At 42.8% G+C, this 20365-nt stretch overlaps 1 protein-coding gene across 1 annotated transcript; it reads right to left on the bottom strand.

The window, feature by feature from the left end:
* Window positions 1-6116: 6116 nt before the first annotated feature.
* Window positions 6117-19044, bottom strand: LOC119653048 (peroxisomal acyl-coenzyme A oxidase 3). Its single transcript, XM_038057512.1, has 12 exons — window positions 18607-19044; window positions 18402-18534; window positions 8637-8774; window positions 8268-8583; window positions 8035-8209; window positions 7808-7968; window positions 7605-7726; window positions 7079-7547; window positions 6859-7013; window positions 6665-6796; window positions 6453-6608; window positions 6117-6392 (listed from the first exon to the last, which is right to left on the bottom strand). The coding sequence occupies exons 1-12, from the start codon at window positions 18624-18626 to the stop codon at window positions 6285-6287; spliced, it is 2085 nt and encodes a 694-aa protein (XP_037913440.1). The 5' UTR covers window positions 18627-19044; the 3' UTR covers window positions 6117-6284.
* Between the last annotated feature and the right edge of the window lie 1321 nt (window positions 19045-20365).

Here is a 20365-nt window from a genome sequence, read left to right as displayed (position 1 = left end):
AATAGACTTTGTTGGCAGTCAACAACCGTGTACGGATTTCATCGTCATAGTTGTTATCGGTTGTGATTTTCGACCCTAGATAGGAGAAATTATCAACGGTCACAAAGTCTCTTATCTTTATTCTTCTCGTTTGACCAGTGCGGTTTGTTGTTGTTGGTTGGTTTTCGGTGCTGACGTTGCCACCATGTATTTTTTCTTGCATTCATTGATGTGCATTTACCTCAGCATCACAGATCACTTTCTCCAGGGCCAGGTTAAAGAGGACGTATGATAGGGCATCCCCCTGTTGTAGACCGTTGTTGATGTCGAATGTCTTGAGAGTGATCCTGCTTTTATCTGACCTCGCACATTGGCCAGGGTCAGCTAAGTCAGTCTTATCAATTTCGTGAGGATACCGAATTCTCTCATGGCCGTGTACAGTTTTACCTTGACTATGCTATCATAGCCGGCTTTAAAGTCGATGAACAGATGATGCAACTGTTGTCCATATTCCAACAGTTTTTCCATCCCTTACCGCAGAGAGAAAATCTGATCTGTTGCTGATTTGCCTGGAGTGAAGCCTCTTTAGTATGGGCCAATGATGTTCTGGGCGTATGGGGCTATCCGGCCTAGCAAGATAGCGGAAAATATCTTATAGATGGTACTCAGCAACGTGATACCTCTATTATTGCTGCACTGTGTAATATCTCCTTTTTTATGTATGAGACAGATAATGCCTCATTGCCAATCGTCAGGCATTGATTCGCTGTCCCATACCTTGAGCACAAGTTGATGAACCACTTGGTATAACTGGTCGCCTCCATATTTAACCAATTCGGCTGTAATTCCATCGGCTCCTGGCGACTTATAATTTTTTAGCCGATGAATTGCACAGACTGTTTCTCCTAAACTTGGTGGTGGCAATATTTGTCCGTCGTTTTCAGTTGCCGGGACCTCCAACTCGCCGATGTTCTGGTCGTTCAGTAGCTCATCAAAGTATTCAACCCATCACTCCAATATGCCCATTCTGTCGGAAATCAGATTTCCCTCTTTGTCTCGGTAGGATGAGCATCGAGGTGTATAAGGCTTCATCCTGCTGACTTGTTGGTAAAACTTACCCGCCTGGTGCGGTTGCTTGCTATACTTTTCGAGTTCACATACCTATTTGTTCTCCCAAGCTTCCTTTTTAAGGTTTTGTGTGAAACAAAACCTTATTAGAATCGAGACGGTGTCTGTCTGTCCGTCTGTCTGTCTGTCTGTCCGTCTGTCTGTCTGTCTGTCACACCCGATTTATTCGGAAACGACTAGACCGATTGTCACGAAAATTGGTGAGAGTATGTAATCTGGTGATCCCTTTACATGCAGTAAGTGGCGCCATCTTGTGTTAAGTTTAAGGGGGGCTCCCCATACATGTGAATGGAGGGTGCAAATTTTTTTTTCACAGAATGTAGCCATGTAGGGTATCAAATGAAAGGTCTCAGTTAGTACTTTTCGAATCTGGTTCAATATTTGATATTAGATGAAACATAGGGGAGTGAGGGTTCAAAATATGACCCACAAAAAGTGTAACAGGTCTCGTTCTCAGAACCTATCCAACCGAAAAATCTGAAAAAAATCACAGTAGTGCATCTCTACGAAATCTAGGCCCCAAAATATATCCGGTTCCGATATCTGCACAAATAAAGTTAATAATAGTATATTCCCACATTTTAGAAATTTACCCGGCCCCCCCTTATGTTCATCCCAGAAGTACAAAATTTGGCATGCGTGTAATGAAGAACATAATGCACAGTTTGGTCAAGTTTGAAGAAAATCCAACTATTATTAACAAAGTTATAGGGGGTGAAACTTTACAATTTTTTGTGAATTTCGTGCACTCTACAACCTGCATGACGTCATCATCACATATCAATTCGTCAATACCACAACGAAATGAGTTCTTATGAATTGGGTCCCAGAGAATTATTTTGTTTTAGTTTTTTAGTTATTAGTCAACCAGACATGTGTGTATGTAGGTATATAATATATGCGTGCTAATGAACTTTGCGGGTAGTGCCTAATTCAAATAGATATAAGAAGTAAATCGGAAATATGGGTACGATCAATTTATATACGTGCATATATGTGTACAGTATTCGGAAATAGGCAGTTTGTTTGTTTAGGGTGAGCGTGATATCTATGGCTGTAATATGTACGTATGTCTCGTAGTTTGGAAAAATATGAAGGATTATGTTGGATTTGTAGCTATAAATGTGCGTTGAAGTTTCTCACATAAGATGAACACAAAACCTTTATACCCGAAGCGTGAGCTTCCGGTATTCCGACTTGTTCCATCTGTGAAGTTGCTTCTCCGCTCGACGGAGTTTGTGATAGGTCTCCACGCGTGCCCTTCTTCTTCTGTTCCGTTGCTAGCTTACATTCATCGTCAAAGCAGCCGTTCCGACACCCTTTGCCCTGGGCGCAAGTATGTCTATGGGCGAATTTATGATAACGTTCTTCCGGTGATTGTGAAGATCATTTGTTGATGCTTCATCTCCAGGATCTCTGTTGACTGCGATTATTGCGGGATCCATTTCCCCCTTATAGGTATTATGGAGGGCTATATTCTGAATTGCTTTAGTATTCACTCTCACCGGATTGTCAGAGGGGATTGTAGGCGATGTTTTCATTCGAGCCCGGAGCCCTATGCCAACGAGATAGTGATCCGAGTCTATATTGGCCCCCCTATATGTTCTGAGAGGTGGCGGCGTTCGATCAGCACGTGATCAATTTGGTTGAAAGTGGTCTAGTCTGGAGAGGCCCACCTTTGTTTGTGGACCCCTTTCCGCGCAAACCAGGTTCTTCCAATAACCATTTCGTGTGAGACTGCTAATTGAATAATTCGCAGTTCGTTATCATTTGTATTTTGATGTAAGCTATGGGAGCCAACCTATCGCCTGAATACGGGCTCCGTCCCTACTTGGCTGTTAAAATCCCCAAATATGATTTTGATATCATATCTGAGACAGGCTTCGAGGGTTCGTTCTACTGCCTCGTAGAAGGTATTCTTCCCCGACTTTGCAGTCGACTCTGTAGAGGCGTGAACGTTAATAAAGCTTGTATTCCTCAATTTGCCTGGCAAGCGCAGAGTGCATAGCCGTTCGCTTATGTTTTCAAAGCCGATAACTGCAGGTTTCAGTTTTTGGCTGACTAAGAAACCTACTCCGTGCACATGATTTACTGGATGGCCGCTATAATATATGATGTAGCGACTCTTCTCCAGGAAACCGGTCCCTGTCCAACGCATCTCCTGCAATGCTGTTACATTAGCCCTATATTGGGACAGGGTATCGGCTAGCTGCTAAGCAGCTCCATCTCTGTACAGGGAGTGCACGTTCCATGAGAAAATGCGCAAATCGTTATTCCTTTTCCGTCTGCAGCTTTTCGTTAAAAAAGAACTCCCAGCGGTCACCACGTAGTAGAGCTGTTGGTGTTGGTTCAGCAGCCGTTTCCCAGGTTTTATGCTCCCATCGCGGGTACCAATCCACGTTTCGCCCTGAGACCTATACTACCCTTTGACCACCAAGGCTGGTATGGAGCTCCTAAAGCTTTGTACTAGCGTGTGCTGACAGCAGCTTCCTGGAGGTGTTGCATTTATAGGTTCCTGATGGGCCCCACAACATCTCTTAAGTTACCAGGGAAAGTTTGAACGTGCTCGAATAACAGCAATCCACGTATTCGCACACTACTTCAAAAATTCAGAAAGATTACTGCTGAATGTATATAATACCTCCCAGCCAGTTAAGGATAACGTTGATGACCACATCAACACTGCTGGCTCTAGAATCTTCTCAAGGTTGCAACCTTTATCATCCCAAAAGCTCGCTGTTGCACGGAAAGAGTTGAATGACTACTTATAGAGACCTTCTGATAGGTGTTAGTCATCTCTACTCCATCTGGACCCCAAGAGAGATTACAGACGACTGAATATCTCTCATCTAAGACTTCGCGAATTACTTAGCAAACCGTCATGTTTTTATGGACCTTGGATCTCGCCGAGCCATACCACCTGTACCACATGTAACTCCCGGAGATATTCCAAAGGCAGCAATTTACATACCTTTCTGACTCTTGAGTTCACACGAATAACTTTTGGCTTATGCAATATACCGCAACCCTTCTAGAAATTCATCCACTCTGTGCTACGGAGCTTGGGCTTCTATTTTGCATACTTGGATGATATTCTGATCACCTTCTCCATCGAGTCCGGTCGTTTGGTACATCTCAAGGACTCTTCTCTGACCATAGTCTAGTTTTCAACGTTAGAAAATGCAAGTTCCTCTAACTGCAGGTAAAATTTCATCACCGTTGATATCGTACTACCCGAACCAGGCAAAGTACAAACGATCGGATTGCCTAAAACAATGAAAAAAGTCAGGAGATTCTTGGGCATGGTAACTTATACCGCTGTTTTCTACCCGAAGCCGCTTACCACCAGTCTCTCCTTAATACCGCCCTGTTTAAGCTTGAAACCAAGGAATCGCGGAAGGTCGTGTAGTCTCTGGAAGCGTCTAGGCGTTTGAGAGCACCAGACAACAGCTGGTAGGTGTTATACTTTTGATATTACCTCAACAGGATGCATCCCAGCCGTGCTCAACGACACCTCAGGCATCGCAATAAGCACTGCTATCCACAAAAAGGTAAACTAAAGTTGACAGTCGTTGAATTTCTTCTCGAAGCAGTTGAATCCCGTTCAACGGAACCACAGCACCTACGATGATAAGGTATTAGTCGGGCACCTGAGCATCGAATACTTCCGTTTTTCCCTTGAGTTCAGGCCGTTCACTTTGTTCACGGACTATAAGACTCTCAATCCCGACAAAGCGACTTCGGCACTTAACTTTCATTACCCAATTTACTTCGGACATTACCATGTGTCCAGCAAAGGCAACGTAGCCACTGACGCTTTGTCCCGGATTTCAGAGATTAACATCTCACCCACAGTAAATTTTTCGACAATCGCTACGGCCTAGAATGGTGACTTATTTCTTCAGAGCCGGCAGTCGGACTTCAAATACACGTTCAAGGAGATCCCTATCTTCGGCACAGGAGGAATTAGGAATTAGGCCATATATTCCGGTGCTTTCTTTATGAAAATATTTCGCTAAGTGCACGGTTTTTCGCACCCCGGCATTCGGACAACGAATCGGCTAGTCGCTAACAAATGTTTCTAGCCATTCAGCAAGGACATTAATTGGGAGAGTCCATCGCATGTCAGGAGTGTAAGGTAATTAGACATGTTAAGAAGAAAGTAGGTGTACTCGCTAAGTCAACAAAGCGCTTCCACACCATACATCTCGACATTGTAGGCCCTTTGCGAGGCCCGCACGGTTAGAAATATTCTGTCACGATCATTGATCAGTTTATGTGGTGGTCTGAGGCAATACCTCTCAAGAACGTTACAGCACGATTATGTGCTGAGGCTCTCTATCGAGGGTGGATACCGCACTTTGGTGTTCCAACTGTAATAATCTGCACTCTTCTCAGAGATCGAAAAGCTCCTCGGTTTCAAACGTCATCGGACAACTGCATATCATCCACAGTCCAATGCGAAGCTGAAACATTGGTACCGGACCCTGAAGGCTACTATTATGTTTTAGTTGCACGTCTTGACTTTTGTTCTGCTTAGTCTCAGTACAGCCGCCCACGAAAAAGTTGTTTCCACCCGATGAACTCATCCGCTGAACATTTACGACTCCCTGGCGACCTGGTCCTCGACAAGAAAATCGGTGTTAGAGAGGTTGGTTTGTTGCGGCTGCTACGGGAAGCCGTTGGCAAATTGAAGTCACCTCTGCCTCATCACGCCCAACCCATTGGTCAACATCCCTAGGGACCGCGAAGTCTGCACTCATGTCCTGGTGAGCACTGATGTAACCCGGAAGCCGCTGCAACATATCAATAAAATGCAGTCCAAAAAGGAGTGCTTAGCATCATAAATTGATTCTATTGCTGGCTCCACAATGCTGCCCTATCCTAAAAGGCACAGAACAATCGAAAGGTGCAAAAGCGGTCGAATGATTTATGTGCGCCTTATGCTCCACATAACTAATAGTGCAAAAAGTCACACCACACTGAACGTAAAATTCAAAATACATAAATATACGTAATATATTATATTATGGAGAATAAAACTTGCATACATTCACCACCAAATTACTCAAACTTAAAACTCACGAAAATATTCTAAAACGTAAAACTAAAAGCACTGGTCACCTGTAATACTCATATCTTCCAATATGCATTTACATTAACAGACATTTCAAAGTTTATAGCTTTGGCTTCAAATAATCCTTATTAACGACATCAGCCCACCATTCCGGTCGTTCCAATGCCTGCGGGGCTAACATGATGCCCGCTTCCAAATGTTGATAAACCTAAAAATGATATACAGATTTTAGCTAGTTATTTTATGACGATCCTATTCCTTCTCCTACATTTCCATCGCTCATTCCTAGTGCTGAGTTCAAAATGAAATCCGGCGGAGCAATGGAATCCACTAAAGCCACACTTTCTGGTTTCAATTTAGGCAAAAGTTGTATGATTCCTTCCTTGTACAATTCAGCTGGTTCTGGACCCTTGAAATATCCACCCTGAAACGATTCACGCATGTAGTATCGAAATGTTTTTTTAGGAATCTTCTTTCAACCTGGTAAAACATTCCTAAATTCTTGGTAATTAAATCAGCACCAAAGAGTGATAGCACCATTGATAACACTCTCTTCTCGGGACTTTCAGGCAGCTCATTGACGCGGTTGAAAAACACGAAGAAAATGTTTCTCTGATATAGGAAATAATGCTTATTGATTTTTTTTAGATCGAGCAAATAAATTTCATTCAAACCTGTCCATAAGCAATTGATAAATTCCTTGCATAGAACGTTTGGCTATTGTTTCGTACATCAAATGTGCTCAATGATTTCGACTTCAATTCTTCACATTTTTTGACTGTAGACTTCAATAACCAGGAACACAACCAATTCAGTGCATGCAGAATAGCTGTAAAATAAAAATACATAGTAAGATATGATCACAGCAAAATCGACAAATAATGTAATACTCACTTTCTGGGCTTAGAGCATCGTTCAAAGACGTACTTTTGAAGCTTGACCTCAAAATCGCATCCACGTCACTGAGAAAATCACATGACTTCAAAACACTTGCTTCCTTAAAGGAATTCACCCCTTGCTTGTAAAGCGAAATCAACCAATTGGATGCTTGCTGAATCAGTACGTTATTCTCTCCTTCATATGTACAATTTGCGTCATTATCATTTCTCAAGTCCCCAATTCCGGCGATTTTCAAATATCCGTGCCCTCCACATGCTTCCCGACATTCCTGAATAGCATCACGTGCTGCCCAGGTACAAACTGGCTTTACGGCTGATGAAAGCGCATGAATTTCCATTCCCAGTCGGGATACATCTTGCCCTTCAAAAGTTTTCAGCTGCATGCCAAAGTTCATGTCAATGAACCATGTGGAAAAGATTTTCAAAGCGTATGTTACGGCCAAATGAGGGATTAGGCGATATTGCTGTGGAGGAGGTGATTGTTGAGTTTCAAGTCATAAAATTCGTGATTTTCATAATACCTGTGATTGGTACTCCAAGATCGGAAGCTCTTCTGCGGAATCATCAGGACCAAATTGTTTTCTTACTGCTGCATATCTTACAGCAATTGATATTGCTTTTGTTAGATATACCGTTGCGATGCCTACGGATTGTACGAATATTATGCGATTTTTCAAATTAAACCGATCTACATATTAAAAGCTCCTCAAAAACTCCACCTTACCACAAATATTGACCCGACCAGCGGATAAAGCGCCAAGAGAAGCACCCAGTCGTTTCCTGCTATCCTTAATCGCGGTAACGAAGCTGCCATCTGGTTTGATGTCTCCCGTCTTAGACAACAAATTCTCTCGTGGAATACGATAATTTCTGAACATGACGAACCTGACAACCAAATAAAAGACCGCATTCTGGCTTTTTTTCAATTATAAGCAGCTTTTGACAACTTACCCATTATCAATCCCATTGAGACCTACTTTAGCTCCAAGATCACCAACTAACACTCCTGGATGAGCCTTGAGGGTCTTAGTGTCGCGAATTGGTACCAGAAATGCATTCAGTCCTTGATTTTTTCCATCATTTGTAAAAAGTTGAGCGTACACGACAGCATGAGTGCATGTTTTGCCTTAGAATTTATAATTATATAGAATAAAAGTGTCACAGTAAAATACGAAATAGTTTACCCAAATTTCCGACCCAACATTTAGCCGCCTCGAAATCCGGGGTATGTAAGATAAATTCTTCTGTTTTAGAATCGTAAGTGGCTCGTGTTCGCATGCCACGTGCATTTGTGCCGTGAGAAATTTCTGTTAGAGCAAATGCTCCTAAAACTTCTGCATTTAGATTGCCTTCGATATAGGGGAACAAACGATCGGTACCCAGGGAACGCAAAACACTTGGGAACATGCCGAAACATAGTGTGTATTTTACAGCAAAACTTCCATCATAATTAATGAGGGCTTGGGAGAATGCGATGGCCAGTCTTGGGTTGCGGAAGAACTAAGGAAAATCCCATTATTTTTTGAGAGATTTAAGTGTACATCGATAATTACATCTTCCATAGTATAAAATTTTTCATTCCAAATTATCATTTGTTGCCGCGTTGCAATGTGACGCAGATCATCCATTGTTAGTGCTTTTTGGGATCGTTGGAATTCAGGATGTTCCTCCATAAATTTCCATATTTTTCGCTAAATATGAAGAAATTTAAAAAATTCATTTTAAAGACCTTTATGTAAAGTTGCTGAAATATTTTAATTCAAGTTTAGACAATCTAAAGCAAAGGTTGTGGGAATTTTGGCGGCGTTCAATCAACAGCTAATCTTCGTAATTCGACTCGTCCAATACAATTAAAGTGAGTTTGTCTATTGTTATAATACCAATGTGTAGCATCTGCGACTTAGCGACATCAGCATTACTTCATCCGCCTCTATTCCGGGATCAATGTAACAAGAGAATGCATTGAATATTGCATAATATTCCCTTTTTTCTCACATTTTTTTATACCCTTAGTTTTTTCAATTATCCCTTTCGATTTTATCTACATGCAATATTTAACATTCCAAATACTTAATTTTACTTATTTTTAAAACAACCTAACAACTGGTCGCTTTCCTCTAAATTCAAGAACCCAATTTTATTCGAATAATCCCATTTTTGTCATTGCGATTGGCGCCCAAAGTGCGGCCCAAAACTTCCTAGGTTCAAGCATTTGTTTGGTTCAAATATTTGAGTCAGTGGAAGATAGTCTATTCCGGCTCACCACTTCATTTTTGTTCCTGGTGTTCCTGGCTAGGCTCTACGTGCACTTGACTTCACCTTTCAAGTTAAGGTTTCACGCCTTTTGCCCTAGAAGCAGTTCCTATGCCTCATTTTCCCATCCCACCTTGTTGAGTACAGTTTCCTATCCTATCCTTGGTATTATATGGCAAAAGCTGGTTATTTCTTGTGTTGTCTTTGAAATTTAGCGTCTCGTAGGTGATTTCCTTCCTACGGGTTTTTGCGGCTATACGTTGAAAGGTATTGCCATCCAGGCTTCTGAGGAGTGTCCTTCTCCACTTTTATGTGAAACGGTTACCTCTTCGTTTCACTAAATGAAAATTGAATATTCTTTCTTCTTCGTCAAGATGAAATGACGGGTGATGGATGAAATCTTTGATGGAATACGGAGGCGGTCGGGTAAATGCTGTGCCCTTTGTCCTCAATAATTCATCCTCATTTTGTCCTTTGATTTCAAACCAAGAATATTGAATTCTCGCGATTCCTTTTTGCTTGACATTGCTCACCTAATACTCTGCGACAGGGAGCAATTCGATTGGTGTTTCTCTGTTGATAGGCACTGTGGGCGGGCGTTTTCTGCACACATGTTGAAAACAAATTTTTGAGGTTGGGATGGCACTTTGGCCATCCATGAGTTTTCCGAGAAGTGTATGAGAGCTGAACATTGGTTTTAATTTCGCAAGATTGTTAGTTTGATTATTTGATTCTCCTAACTTATTTGGTGGAATTCTTTCAACTGATTAGGCGAATTTTACTTTCATATAGTATAGCGATGGTGGCCCGAATCCCGACGAACGGGGAGCAGCGGGTCGGGCGCCGACCCTTCATGGGACTCGTGAGAAGCAGCGCGGGACTCCGGCCACCCTCGATGATTCAGCATATCCTTCGACAGATGACACAAAACGGGGTTTTCTAACTCATGCAAGAAGAACGTACGATGTAACGCCGGTGTCGTATCAGGAGCCTAGACTGACCTTGTTTGTCAAAGAGGTGTTGGGCGAGGAACAGTGCTCATCCACTCTGAAAAAACCCGCCGATGATGGAACGACCCCCAGCTCCTGTGTCGCTGTCTTTGCCGTTGTCCCCTTTGACACTCCCAATCAGTTCGACTGCTGGTGGCATGATGTCCCCTGATAGGATATCACATATCTTAAACTCTTGGATTTTAAAGTATGAAGATTCAGATAGGTCATTGCCTATAGACAAATTCCTTTTTAGAGTCGACCCATTCAACTCTACAAGAGAACTTCTCTTTATTGCTAGAGTACACGTATATACTCTTTGCAGGAGAAGCGGTGGACTGGTACGCTGATTTTTTTTGGGACATCAGACATCTGGTGTGAAGACCGCAACCGCCCAAGGAGGCTGAACTGGTTGCAGTTTGTGGCCCGAAATCATGCGGGCAATCTTCTCCATTCACATCCTTACTTTTCGTGAGCTACGTGGCTGGACCGAGAAATTTGAAAATCAACAGAATCGCTTAACCGTACGCCAAATGGTTAAAATTTCAAGGTTCAAAGCGTCACTTCTCGGAAGTGGACACGGCAGAAACTTCCTGCAAAATGGCCACCCAGGATCTCCTTGGCAGTCGGGAAACGGGGGTCGAAGCTATACAGCCTTTTGGTTGCTGGAATTGCGGTGGGTTGGGACACCAGTGGCAAGATTACATGAGGAGTCACGTTGCTTTTGCTAATGCTGCGGAACTCCTAATGTCATGAAGCCACAGCGCCCTCGCTGGGGACTCCCAAAAAACTGTAGAACTCGATCACCTGGAGAAGGAAGCGGCAGGACCCAATTGCCATCACAATCTTAGCCATCTCGACTCCCGGACTACCTCCTTGAGACGCTCGGACCCAGCTACTATGAATTACCCAGATTTAACCCCACCACCTATTATTTCACAAAAAGCTACTCGACAGTAGGCAGAGTGTCGGCCAACATCACGTTTCGTGATCAGAGGGAATCAATATCGTTCTCCTTATCCCGTTGTTAACTCAACATTTATTATTCAGCGGTGATTTTGCTAGCAAGTTCAGTTTGGTCAATGGCCAATGTCGAGAACGTCAACCAACCACAGTTGACGACACACTAGCGACCAGGGCTCGATGCAGTCATTGACAGTTTTCTATCTTTCGAGCCGGAGGTTTTAGGAAGTACAAGTCTTTAGGAGCTTGTATTCTTTTCCTTTTGACATGTTTTTCGTATTTAACAAAGTTCAATACACAATTTCAAAAAAGTACTCCTATTATAACTCCGAGATATTAGAAATTAAACTGATTTCCGTCTGTAACTATTTTCTTTCTGCACAAAACTCGTTCTTCTCACCATGACTGCCAACTGTCTTTTTTCTTATTATAATTATTTTTTTATCTGACGTTTCTCGTCAGCTACTGTGTTCTTCACTCTTGTAGCGAGGTCTGAACTGAGTGGAGCGCCGTTGACGTCATCTGTCCGCTGGTATTCGCGACATTCAAAATAAATTTCGAATGCCGCGAATCCTGCCGCGCCACAAGTCTAACGACACAATGCTGTTAATAATAAACCGATCAAACAGAAAGACTTCTCAGTTTCTTCTGCCATCGAGAAACTCCTCTACAAAAAGAATAATCGGATGCTGGCTTTAGAAGTCATCGAAAAATCGCAAAGCGCCTAGTGTTCGTCAGTCACCCTTGGTGAAACCTGGTGAAGTGCGTCTTTGTCTTGATGCGTGTAAGGCAAACACTGCCACCGTGAAGGACGCTTACCGTTTACTTCTCATTGAGCGGATTTTCAACCGTCTCCGAAAGACTACGTTTATTACAAGTCTAGATCTGAAGAATGCGTTCTCGCAATTGCACGGGATGACGCGTCCAAGGAAAAGACTATCAGTAGGGGCTCTTTACTCTTCTCGCAAAAATGTTCACCTTAGGCATCGGAAGTCTTGTTGCTAATTTTCATCTTGTGGCATATTCTAAAGGTATGTATAAATGATGTTCTATCGAGAGTAACATTTAGGATTTGATAATGTTTAGTGGTGAAGATAGGTTGGTTGGGTATTGATAGATCCAACTGCGTCTTTACTTCTTTGGCCCATATGGTAAAAAGATCGTTTTGAATCTTAGGTCCAGAAAGTTTCAAACTCTTAATGATGAAGAAAGTTAAGTTCATTCAGATATCCAGGGAGACGTGAATCAGATGCCGTGTGGGTTGCAAATTTCGAGTGGTTAGGGCGTCTTGACAGCATGCGATAATAAGATAATGAGTGACAGCTTCTGATAAGTTTTTTTACTGTGAGATTCCTGTTCAAGTTAAAGAGCATCACAATTGCACCAAATGGGACTTCCTGTATAAAAGAGAAGGATGCTTTCTACTTCCTACTGCATGCAGTTCGGGCGAAGTTTTCTTAAGCTGACATCGTGATCGTGATGAATGATCTGAGGGACATCGAGCTTCGATTCCCGAATTCAATATATGTCGTCTAATAGTGGAACACATTTCTTACTATGCGAATGGCCTGAGAATATAGATACGCCGTCATCAAAGGCCTCTGTTGCTAGTCAAGTTGTTGCTCATGTTTTAAACTGCTTGCTATGAGTCTGCGACGTACTAGAGCTCGGTTACGTAATAAAGTATGAAGCCTGCATCATTTCGTAATTTTTTCAAAATTTAAAACTTTACCATTACACTAGTCATGGAAGCAGTAACTTATGCACAACAAATATTGAAATTCATCATAAAAACACAACTCTATTACGAGCTATGGTGTCTAATGAAGTGCAGTATTCCAGGTTGGCCGGTAAGTAAGTCACCTTAGAGCTGCGTGGCGAGGATAGGCGAAGGAAGATTAAAACCTTTTTCGAAAGTCTTTGGAAGTTAAAGTACGTTACCAGAAAACGAAAGTGATGGCGCGTAGGTGTGGTTAATGTGCTGTGCTCCCGCCATCAAGGGATAATCCCCCCTTGATGGCGAGGAGCACAGTAAAGCATCTTAAGTAAAAGAGCTCAGAAACACACTCCAACATTTCAGTCTCTGCTCTGATATTGGCAACATTATTGCTCGGTTGTTGTCGCCTGAATAGGTATATTTTCATAATAAACTATTCACGCATGAACAATACTAATTTAAAATATACACTAAGTTAATTTCCTTCATTCATTCATTCCTTTTCATTTTTCATGTTATAATAAAGTCCAATGTCCTATAAATGAGCCATTTTTATTGCTTCCACAAAGTAGAATTCATAATACAGTTCGATACTCTTCCTAACCCACAATCAGCTATTTTTCTTTACATATTAAATTCCATTTGCTTACGTAATTAGGTCATACAGTTCACTACGTTTAATTATAAATACATTGTACACTTCTTTTTCCTTTCTGTGTAGTTCATTTATTTCATTTCACATAATTCAAAATAGCCAACATATTTCCATAGAATTTTATGAGTTTGTATTTTTAGCTTTCACCCGAGTAACAATCTTTTTTAAGGTTTGGTGTAAAACAAAACCTTATTGAAGTCGGTTTCTGTTTGTCTGTCTGTTACACGCATTTTTCTCGGAGACGGTTACAACGATTGACACCAAATTTGGTTGAGAGGTGGGTGGTAACTATGATCGCTGTTATCATTCTACGTCAAATTTAAGGTTTGTTTCATCAAATATAGTCGTGTGGGATATCAAATGAAAGGTCTGCGTTAGCACTTTCCGAAGCCGGTCCAAATATTGGCATTTATTGGAAAGGTGGGGAGTGCGGGGGGTCGAAACGAGCACTTAGAGCGATTGCTATGAAATATTTTTCTAGCAACCTCTTGGCAGAAGGTTAAGGTAGTCGTCATACCGAAACCTGGGAAAGATGACTATTCTAATCCAAAGAACTTCAGACAGATCAGCTTGACTTCATTCTTGCTGCAAGGCTTGCTGTTGATTGGGATCTTGGAACGGAGTGTAGAAATATACAACGTACCGTTGATCAGTTAATCCAAATAAAACCATATGATATCATTCACAAAAAGGAGAAAACTGGATAGACTTTGCCTCGGAAAGATGAAGGGTACAACCCTTCAACTCTCCGAAGAAGTGAAATATCTGGGAGTCTAGATAAAAAACTTCTTTGGAACAAACATATAGAGGTAAAGTTGAAATGAGCTCTCACAGCTGTCCATCGGGTGCAGCTCTAAATGCATTGCTTAATTTGCAGTCCTTGATATATTTACTCAAAGCACTGCAATGAGAGCAGCTCATAGACTAATTGGATTGGATCTATAGGGAAACAATGGATGTAGGGGGCACAGAGCATTGGATGGTCTCCCCCACCACACACACCCAACCGAAAAATCTGAAAAAATAAGAGGCTGCCACTCCTATAAATAGAGAAGAAGTAGAACTTTTGCAGATCGTTAAACAACACATTAGCTAACTGATGAGATTTTCAAAAAACTGAAGAGTTCTAGAGCCAGCACGGCGTCGAAACCGCTAGTCGTGGGGCGGTTCGACGTCTAGGCACCACGACGACCAGGAGCACAACCTCGCCTGCTGCAGCTATTTCGCCACAATCTGTGGCGACCATTTCAGTAGGTTCGCGTAGGCAGCGGATGAAACGGACTGAAGAGATGAACCTCTTCATCAACTGCTCCTACTACGAAATAACAGCGGGGGCGGGTACAACATCTTACTGCCCCTTGTTGCACCAAAGATTCGTCGAGCGTTTCCCGCAATTCGCGCACGTGACTGTGCAGCGAGTCGCAGACCAGTACCGCTTTATTACTCGCAGTGACACAATCCCGGCCACCATCAGGGAGCGTGGTCGACTTGAGGTTATCGTGGAAACTGGTGACCGAGAGTCGATGGGGACAGAGGCGGCGGCATCAACAAAACCACACCACACTGCAGGCACTAGTTTCAGTACTCGCCGAATCACTCTTCTCCACCGTCCAGGTTTCCGCTGAGGTTCGGTACGAATTCCAAAGAGCGTGTATAGAATTCTCGGAAATGGATCCTTTACATAGACCAGGTATTCCCAGGCTCTATGCATCTCCAGCAATTCCGAAAATTCTATCTTAAGTCAATGATGAGATTGCATCTCGACTGTGTGCTGATATGTCGCTGCTGGAACTACAAACACTTGTGTATTGTGGTGCAGTTGCGGCTATCAGATTGCACGGTCAGAAGATTCGCTTTCGTGTTATTGGTTTGAGTGACCAAAAAAATCCACCCTGGAAAATTCGTCTGGAACATGGGCGGGACTCACTAAGGCAAGACATTACTAGACTGATTCAGATCAGCACTGGCAATGCCAGCAGACGAGTGAGAAATAAAATGGAACTATGCCATCCCCAGTGAGACGCCCGTAGTTGAAATTCTGGACACACTAAAGCAGAAACTTTCTGTAATATAGAGTCGGTTACGACGGTGTAGCGAAAGTTATTCTAGACCTGTTCACAATGCAACATACGCGAATCACCACCGAAGGACCCGCCATGCCAATAAGCCTGGCATGAATTTTACTGATGTTACCGAAGAGGAAGTTCGACGAGCCATAAACAGCTCGAAGAACTGAAGGGGCCCAGGTCTGGATCGGGTGCAGAATTTCTGGTATAAGAAATTTACCAGCGTACACAATCGGTTGATACACAGTATGAATAAGGTCATGAATCGGCCGGACGAATTTCCACCCTTACTCACCGCGGGGATTACCTACTTTACCCCTAAGAAGGAACCCCGCAGATACAAGACCGATTACTTGCTTACCAACCCTCTACAAATTCATCACGTCCATTATTAGTGAAAGGATCAATGCCCACCTCGAGACCAATAACATTCTGTCCAAGGAGCAGAAGGGCTGTCGAGTTGGGTCAAGGGGTTGCAAAGAGCAACTCATTATCGACTCGGTAGTTGTAGGACAAGCAACTAGAGGCCAAAGAAACCTTTTTAGTTGCTATATCGATTATGCCAAGGCTTTTGATAAAGTTCCGCATACCTGGCTAATCGATATCCTACATCTGTATCGTCTTTGGCGACAGTCATGGAAGGGTAGCGTACCACCTTATCAGTGCGTACATCTGTGGGTGCTAACACCTCAGAGCCCATCCTTATACGGAGGGGCATCTTCCAGGGGGATTCGTTGGTCCCCTTTGGTTTTGTATGGCACTGACCCCCCTTTCATAGCTACTGAATGAAGCTAGAGGGCATAGTTTTGCAATAAAGTATGGCCTACGTGCTCTGCTGTCCGAATTCCTGCGACGTGTAAAGCTGGTGCTGAAATCGCATCTCTCGGGGAAGAATAAAATAAGCGCGTTGAATGTATTCGCTATCCCTTCACTGGCTTATGCATTCGGAATATTGCCGTGGACGAAGACCCATCTGGAAAACGTCCAGCGGCGGATACGGACAACTATTTCCAAATTCCGAATGCATCACTCAAAGTCTGACGTGGAGCGGATGAACCTGCCTCGTGACATCGGAGGTAGAGGCGTGGTTGACGTGACGACACAACATCATCGCCAAGTCGACTCGCTGCGCGCTAATTTTTACAGCAAAGAGCAGGCGGGTCCCTTGCATGCGGCTCTCTGTAAGGCAGACTGTGGACTGATTCCACTTAATTTGAAGGATTGATCTTTCAATCCTCTGAGTGGGATGAAGTCCGACCAAGAGCGGATCGAATTGTCTTTGAGACAAATGGCTGTCAAAGACAATTCACGTGTTTCAATTTGCATTTGTCGAACAGATGGGTGTGTGCTGGGAAGCTCTTTGCTGAGATGGAGGGGTTCATGTGTGCCATTCAGGACGGCGTAGTCGCCACCCGAGCTTATAAAAAGCTCATCATGAAAGAACGGGTGGAGAACGACCAGTGCAGAATGTGTGGTTCGGCGTTAGAGACGTTGGACCATCTCATTTCTGGCTGTACTGTTATGGCACCGGTGCAATACATTACCAGGCATAATGCTGTATATAAGGTTATCCATCAAAACCTTGCATACAAGCATGGGCTGATCATGGGGACATGTCCGGTTTACCGATATGAGCCGCAAGCAGTACTTGATAGTTCTGCTTACAGCATGTATTGGGACCGGCAAGTTCTGACTGATCGCCACACTCTACACAACAAGCCTGACGTACTGTTAGTTGACAAGACGGGTCGCTCCGCGTATATTATTGATGTTGCTATCCCCCATAATAGCAACATTGAACCTATGAGCCATTAGCTCGGAAAATCAAAAAAATTTGGCGTCACGAGCGGGTGGTTGTAGTTCCCATAATATTGTCAGCTACAGGTATTGTACCTAAATCCCTCACGGCTTCCCTTGATGTCCTGGGACTTTCGCACAGTCTGGTTCAAACCATGCAGAAGTACACCATTCTGCATACGTGCTCGATGTTGCGGGGAGTACTCGACGGATTCTTCCATTGTTCTACCACTGGCCACTACCACCAGCGCCTCCGTCCGAGCTTAAACGCTTCGCACTTAGTGCTAGTGTTAGGTAGAATCCGGCATCTGTCGAGATTGTGACAACTCGGAAATAATAAAAAGATAAGAAACAAACTTGCACTTTATCTCGAATTAGGGTTTAGGTTGAATAATACAAAGCTGGCAACTGACGGCTTATTACTTTAGTTATGAAGGAGGTTTTATGGTTTCCTAATGTAAGAAATTCTCGATATGCATATGACCAGATAATATGGGTATAACCGGATGAGATGCAATTGCATTCTCTTTCTGACGTCATTCACTTGCAGTTAATCATTATATGATTGCCTGGGGTTTAGAGCATAGTAAATTCAAATATGAAGGCCAACTTTGACCTTTGAATTACTAAACTTAGTCAACAAAGGAGTCTCTGCCAGAAATTATCTAATCTATCTGACGTTACGTTGCTGCTTTTCTGGAACAAACTCAAGGGGGCATCCCGGAGAAATTCCGTGATAAGATAAAATATTATTATTAACTTAATGGGCATCGTCCGCATACTCACGCAACCACACACGCTCTATAAAGCCACTTCAATAATATATTCGGTGCTTCACATCGTAAAGATAATCATTTAAGAGAATGTTTTTCAATTACCTGTAATTTAATGTAATCCGGATCTTCCAAAATAAGTCTCATTCGTTTCCAACAGAAACTGGCTGATTTCCGGTAAGGTGTTAACGGTCCATTACGAAAAGGCGGGAAAATTTGCTCATCGGCCAATAAAGCACTAGAATCCAAGCGTTGTGTGTCAATTGCCTTCTGTTTTTTGCAGTGTATTGTGTTTACAAATTTCACTAACCTTTGATCGCTTGTTGTCATCTTTGGCCCCGGATTTTATTATCAAAATGGATGGAGTTTCTCACTTGCTCTATTGCTCTAAGTTAATACTAATCATGCGTTCAATTGATTATTTACTGACTAGAAACACTTTTTATAGCAAAGTACATTGAAATTTGCAGAAAAGAAGCGATTCGGGTCAAGAGAAGTTCTGACTTTCGGTTTCTCACTTTCGATGTCACGAACGATATTTTATGTGATTTTTCCCCGCTTAATGTGTTAACCCGCTATTACCGGTCGTTGCACACTTTGATATATCCGGTTGTCGCGTTCTACAGGTGTCACCCGCGCCTAATGACTTTAATTATCTTGAATATTGGCGAGCGCCACTGCTTCGCGCTTCACTCTCAAACCACAAATGAAAGCAATTCTCACCATGATCGTTGAAATTTTAATGACCTATGGTCGACGGTTTTGATTAGAGCGCGATTGTTACATATCTTTATGTTAATGAGTGATAAGAACCATTGGTGAGTGCAAATTCTTTATTTTTATAAAACTTTGGGGGGTAGTACGTGATGTTTTGTAAACGATCAAGGAATTCAAGTGTACTTTGTAACAAGTATGGCCAGATGATTTCCTTACTAAATCGATCAGTGATTTGATTGTTTGGCGCATCAGTAATTCTTTTCCAAATGATATTGAAGCAATCGTACAACTGCTAAATGGCGCAGAGCGAATCCGGGAACCGGAACTTCAATAGTTTTAAGCAACGTAGCTCTGGGAACCGCATTCGCCGCATCATCGCCACATCAATGCGTGAATCTCCCACAACTACTTCAGAACCGACGCGGGAAACACGATCAAGCGTTCCGAGTTCTGTGTTCTTTGTACTATGGACTTCCTTTGAAACTGCCGGCGACCAGGCCGCGGTGGAAGTCCATATTATAATACAAATAACGCAGAAATCGGAGCGTCTAACTACTCTCTTTGGACGCCGGCTCTTCATCGTTATATATAATATATATACATATGTTTACATGATCCGCACCATCCAGAGGTGTTTCACTAATAAGTTTAATAATGACGATGAATGTTGAAGATGGCCAATCCGATCATCCGGGCTGATTGGCATCCAGGGCTGTGGGGAGAAAATCTGGGCCCAGGGTGAAAATTATTCGGGGCCCTCTATTATCCCTTAGTGCTAGTCGCTGCTTTATGTGTCTCTATTCCGGGTCCGAGGGTAATAAGGTCATTACCTTCTTTCTTTCCCCTTTCCTCAGGCCTGGGAAATCCGCTGGGCATTGCGCGTTCGGTAAGCACAATTCGACATCCTTGAGCTGTTTCGTCATCGCAACTAATGCTACTTTGTTGCTCGTTAAGTACATCATTGTACATGACGTTCCACAATAGTAAGATACCTGTTGAGGTAATGCTCTTTGAGTTCTTTAAGTGTCGTACCAAAGCCGCGGTTCCTCTGGTCGGCTGTCGAGAAAACCAACGAGAGACGGGAATTTCAATCGTCGTTCGAGAACACGTTCTTCAAATCCACATAGTTTCAGCCAAGCCAGTAACCAGTTTCATGATTTCGAAAGTCAGATCGATTTACGGAAACCTAATTGCCAATCTCAAAAGTTTCTAAACCATCAACAACTCAGAACTGTCATTATATGTATATGGGCCCGTAAGATAATCCTCGCCCAGAAGTTTACGAAGTTTGGGTACCAAAAGAAGTTCTCCCATAGTGCAGGAAATATGTTTTCTGCAATGCATGATTTGGA

The sequence above is a fragment of the Hermetia illucens genome, chromosome 3 (genome assembly GCF_905115235.1).
Source record: "Hermetia illucens chromosome 3, iHerIll2.2.curated.20191125, whole genome shotgun sequence".
NCBI lineage: Eukaryota > Metazoa > Arthropoda > Insecta > Diptera > Stratiomyidae > Hermetia > Hermetia illucens.
The sequence above is the reverse complement of the archived record's forward strand: the minus strand, read 5'-3'. Positions and strand labels throughout refer to the sequence as shown.

What these genes read in the sequence shown, in the direction of transcription:
- LOC119653048 (XM_038057512.1), bottom strand. Translation starts at nt 18,626, where the DNA reads ATGACAACAAGCGATCAAAG. An exon ending in CTCAATGGGATTGATAATGG is followed by an intron (nt 7,969 to 8,034) that starts GTAAGTTGTCAA and finishes TTTGGTTGTCAG; the next exon opens with GTTCGTCATGTTCAGAAATT. An exon ending in ATTTAGGAATGTTTTACCAG is followed by an intron (nt 6,609 to 6,664) that starts GTTGAAAGAAGA and finishes GAATCGTTTCAG; the next exon opens with GGTGGATATTTCAAGGGTCC.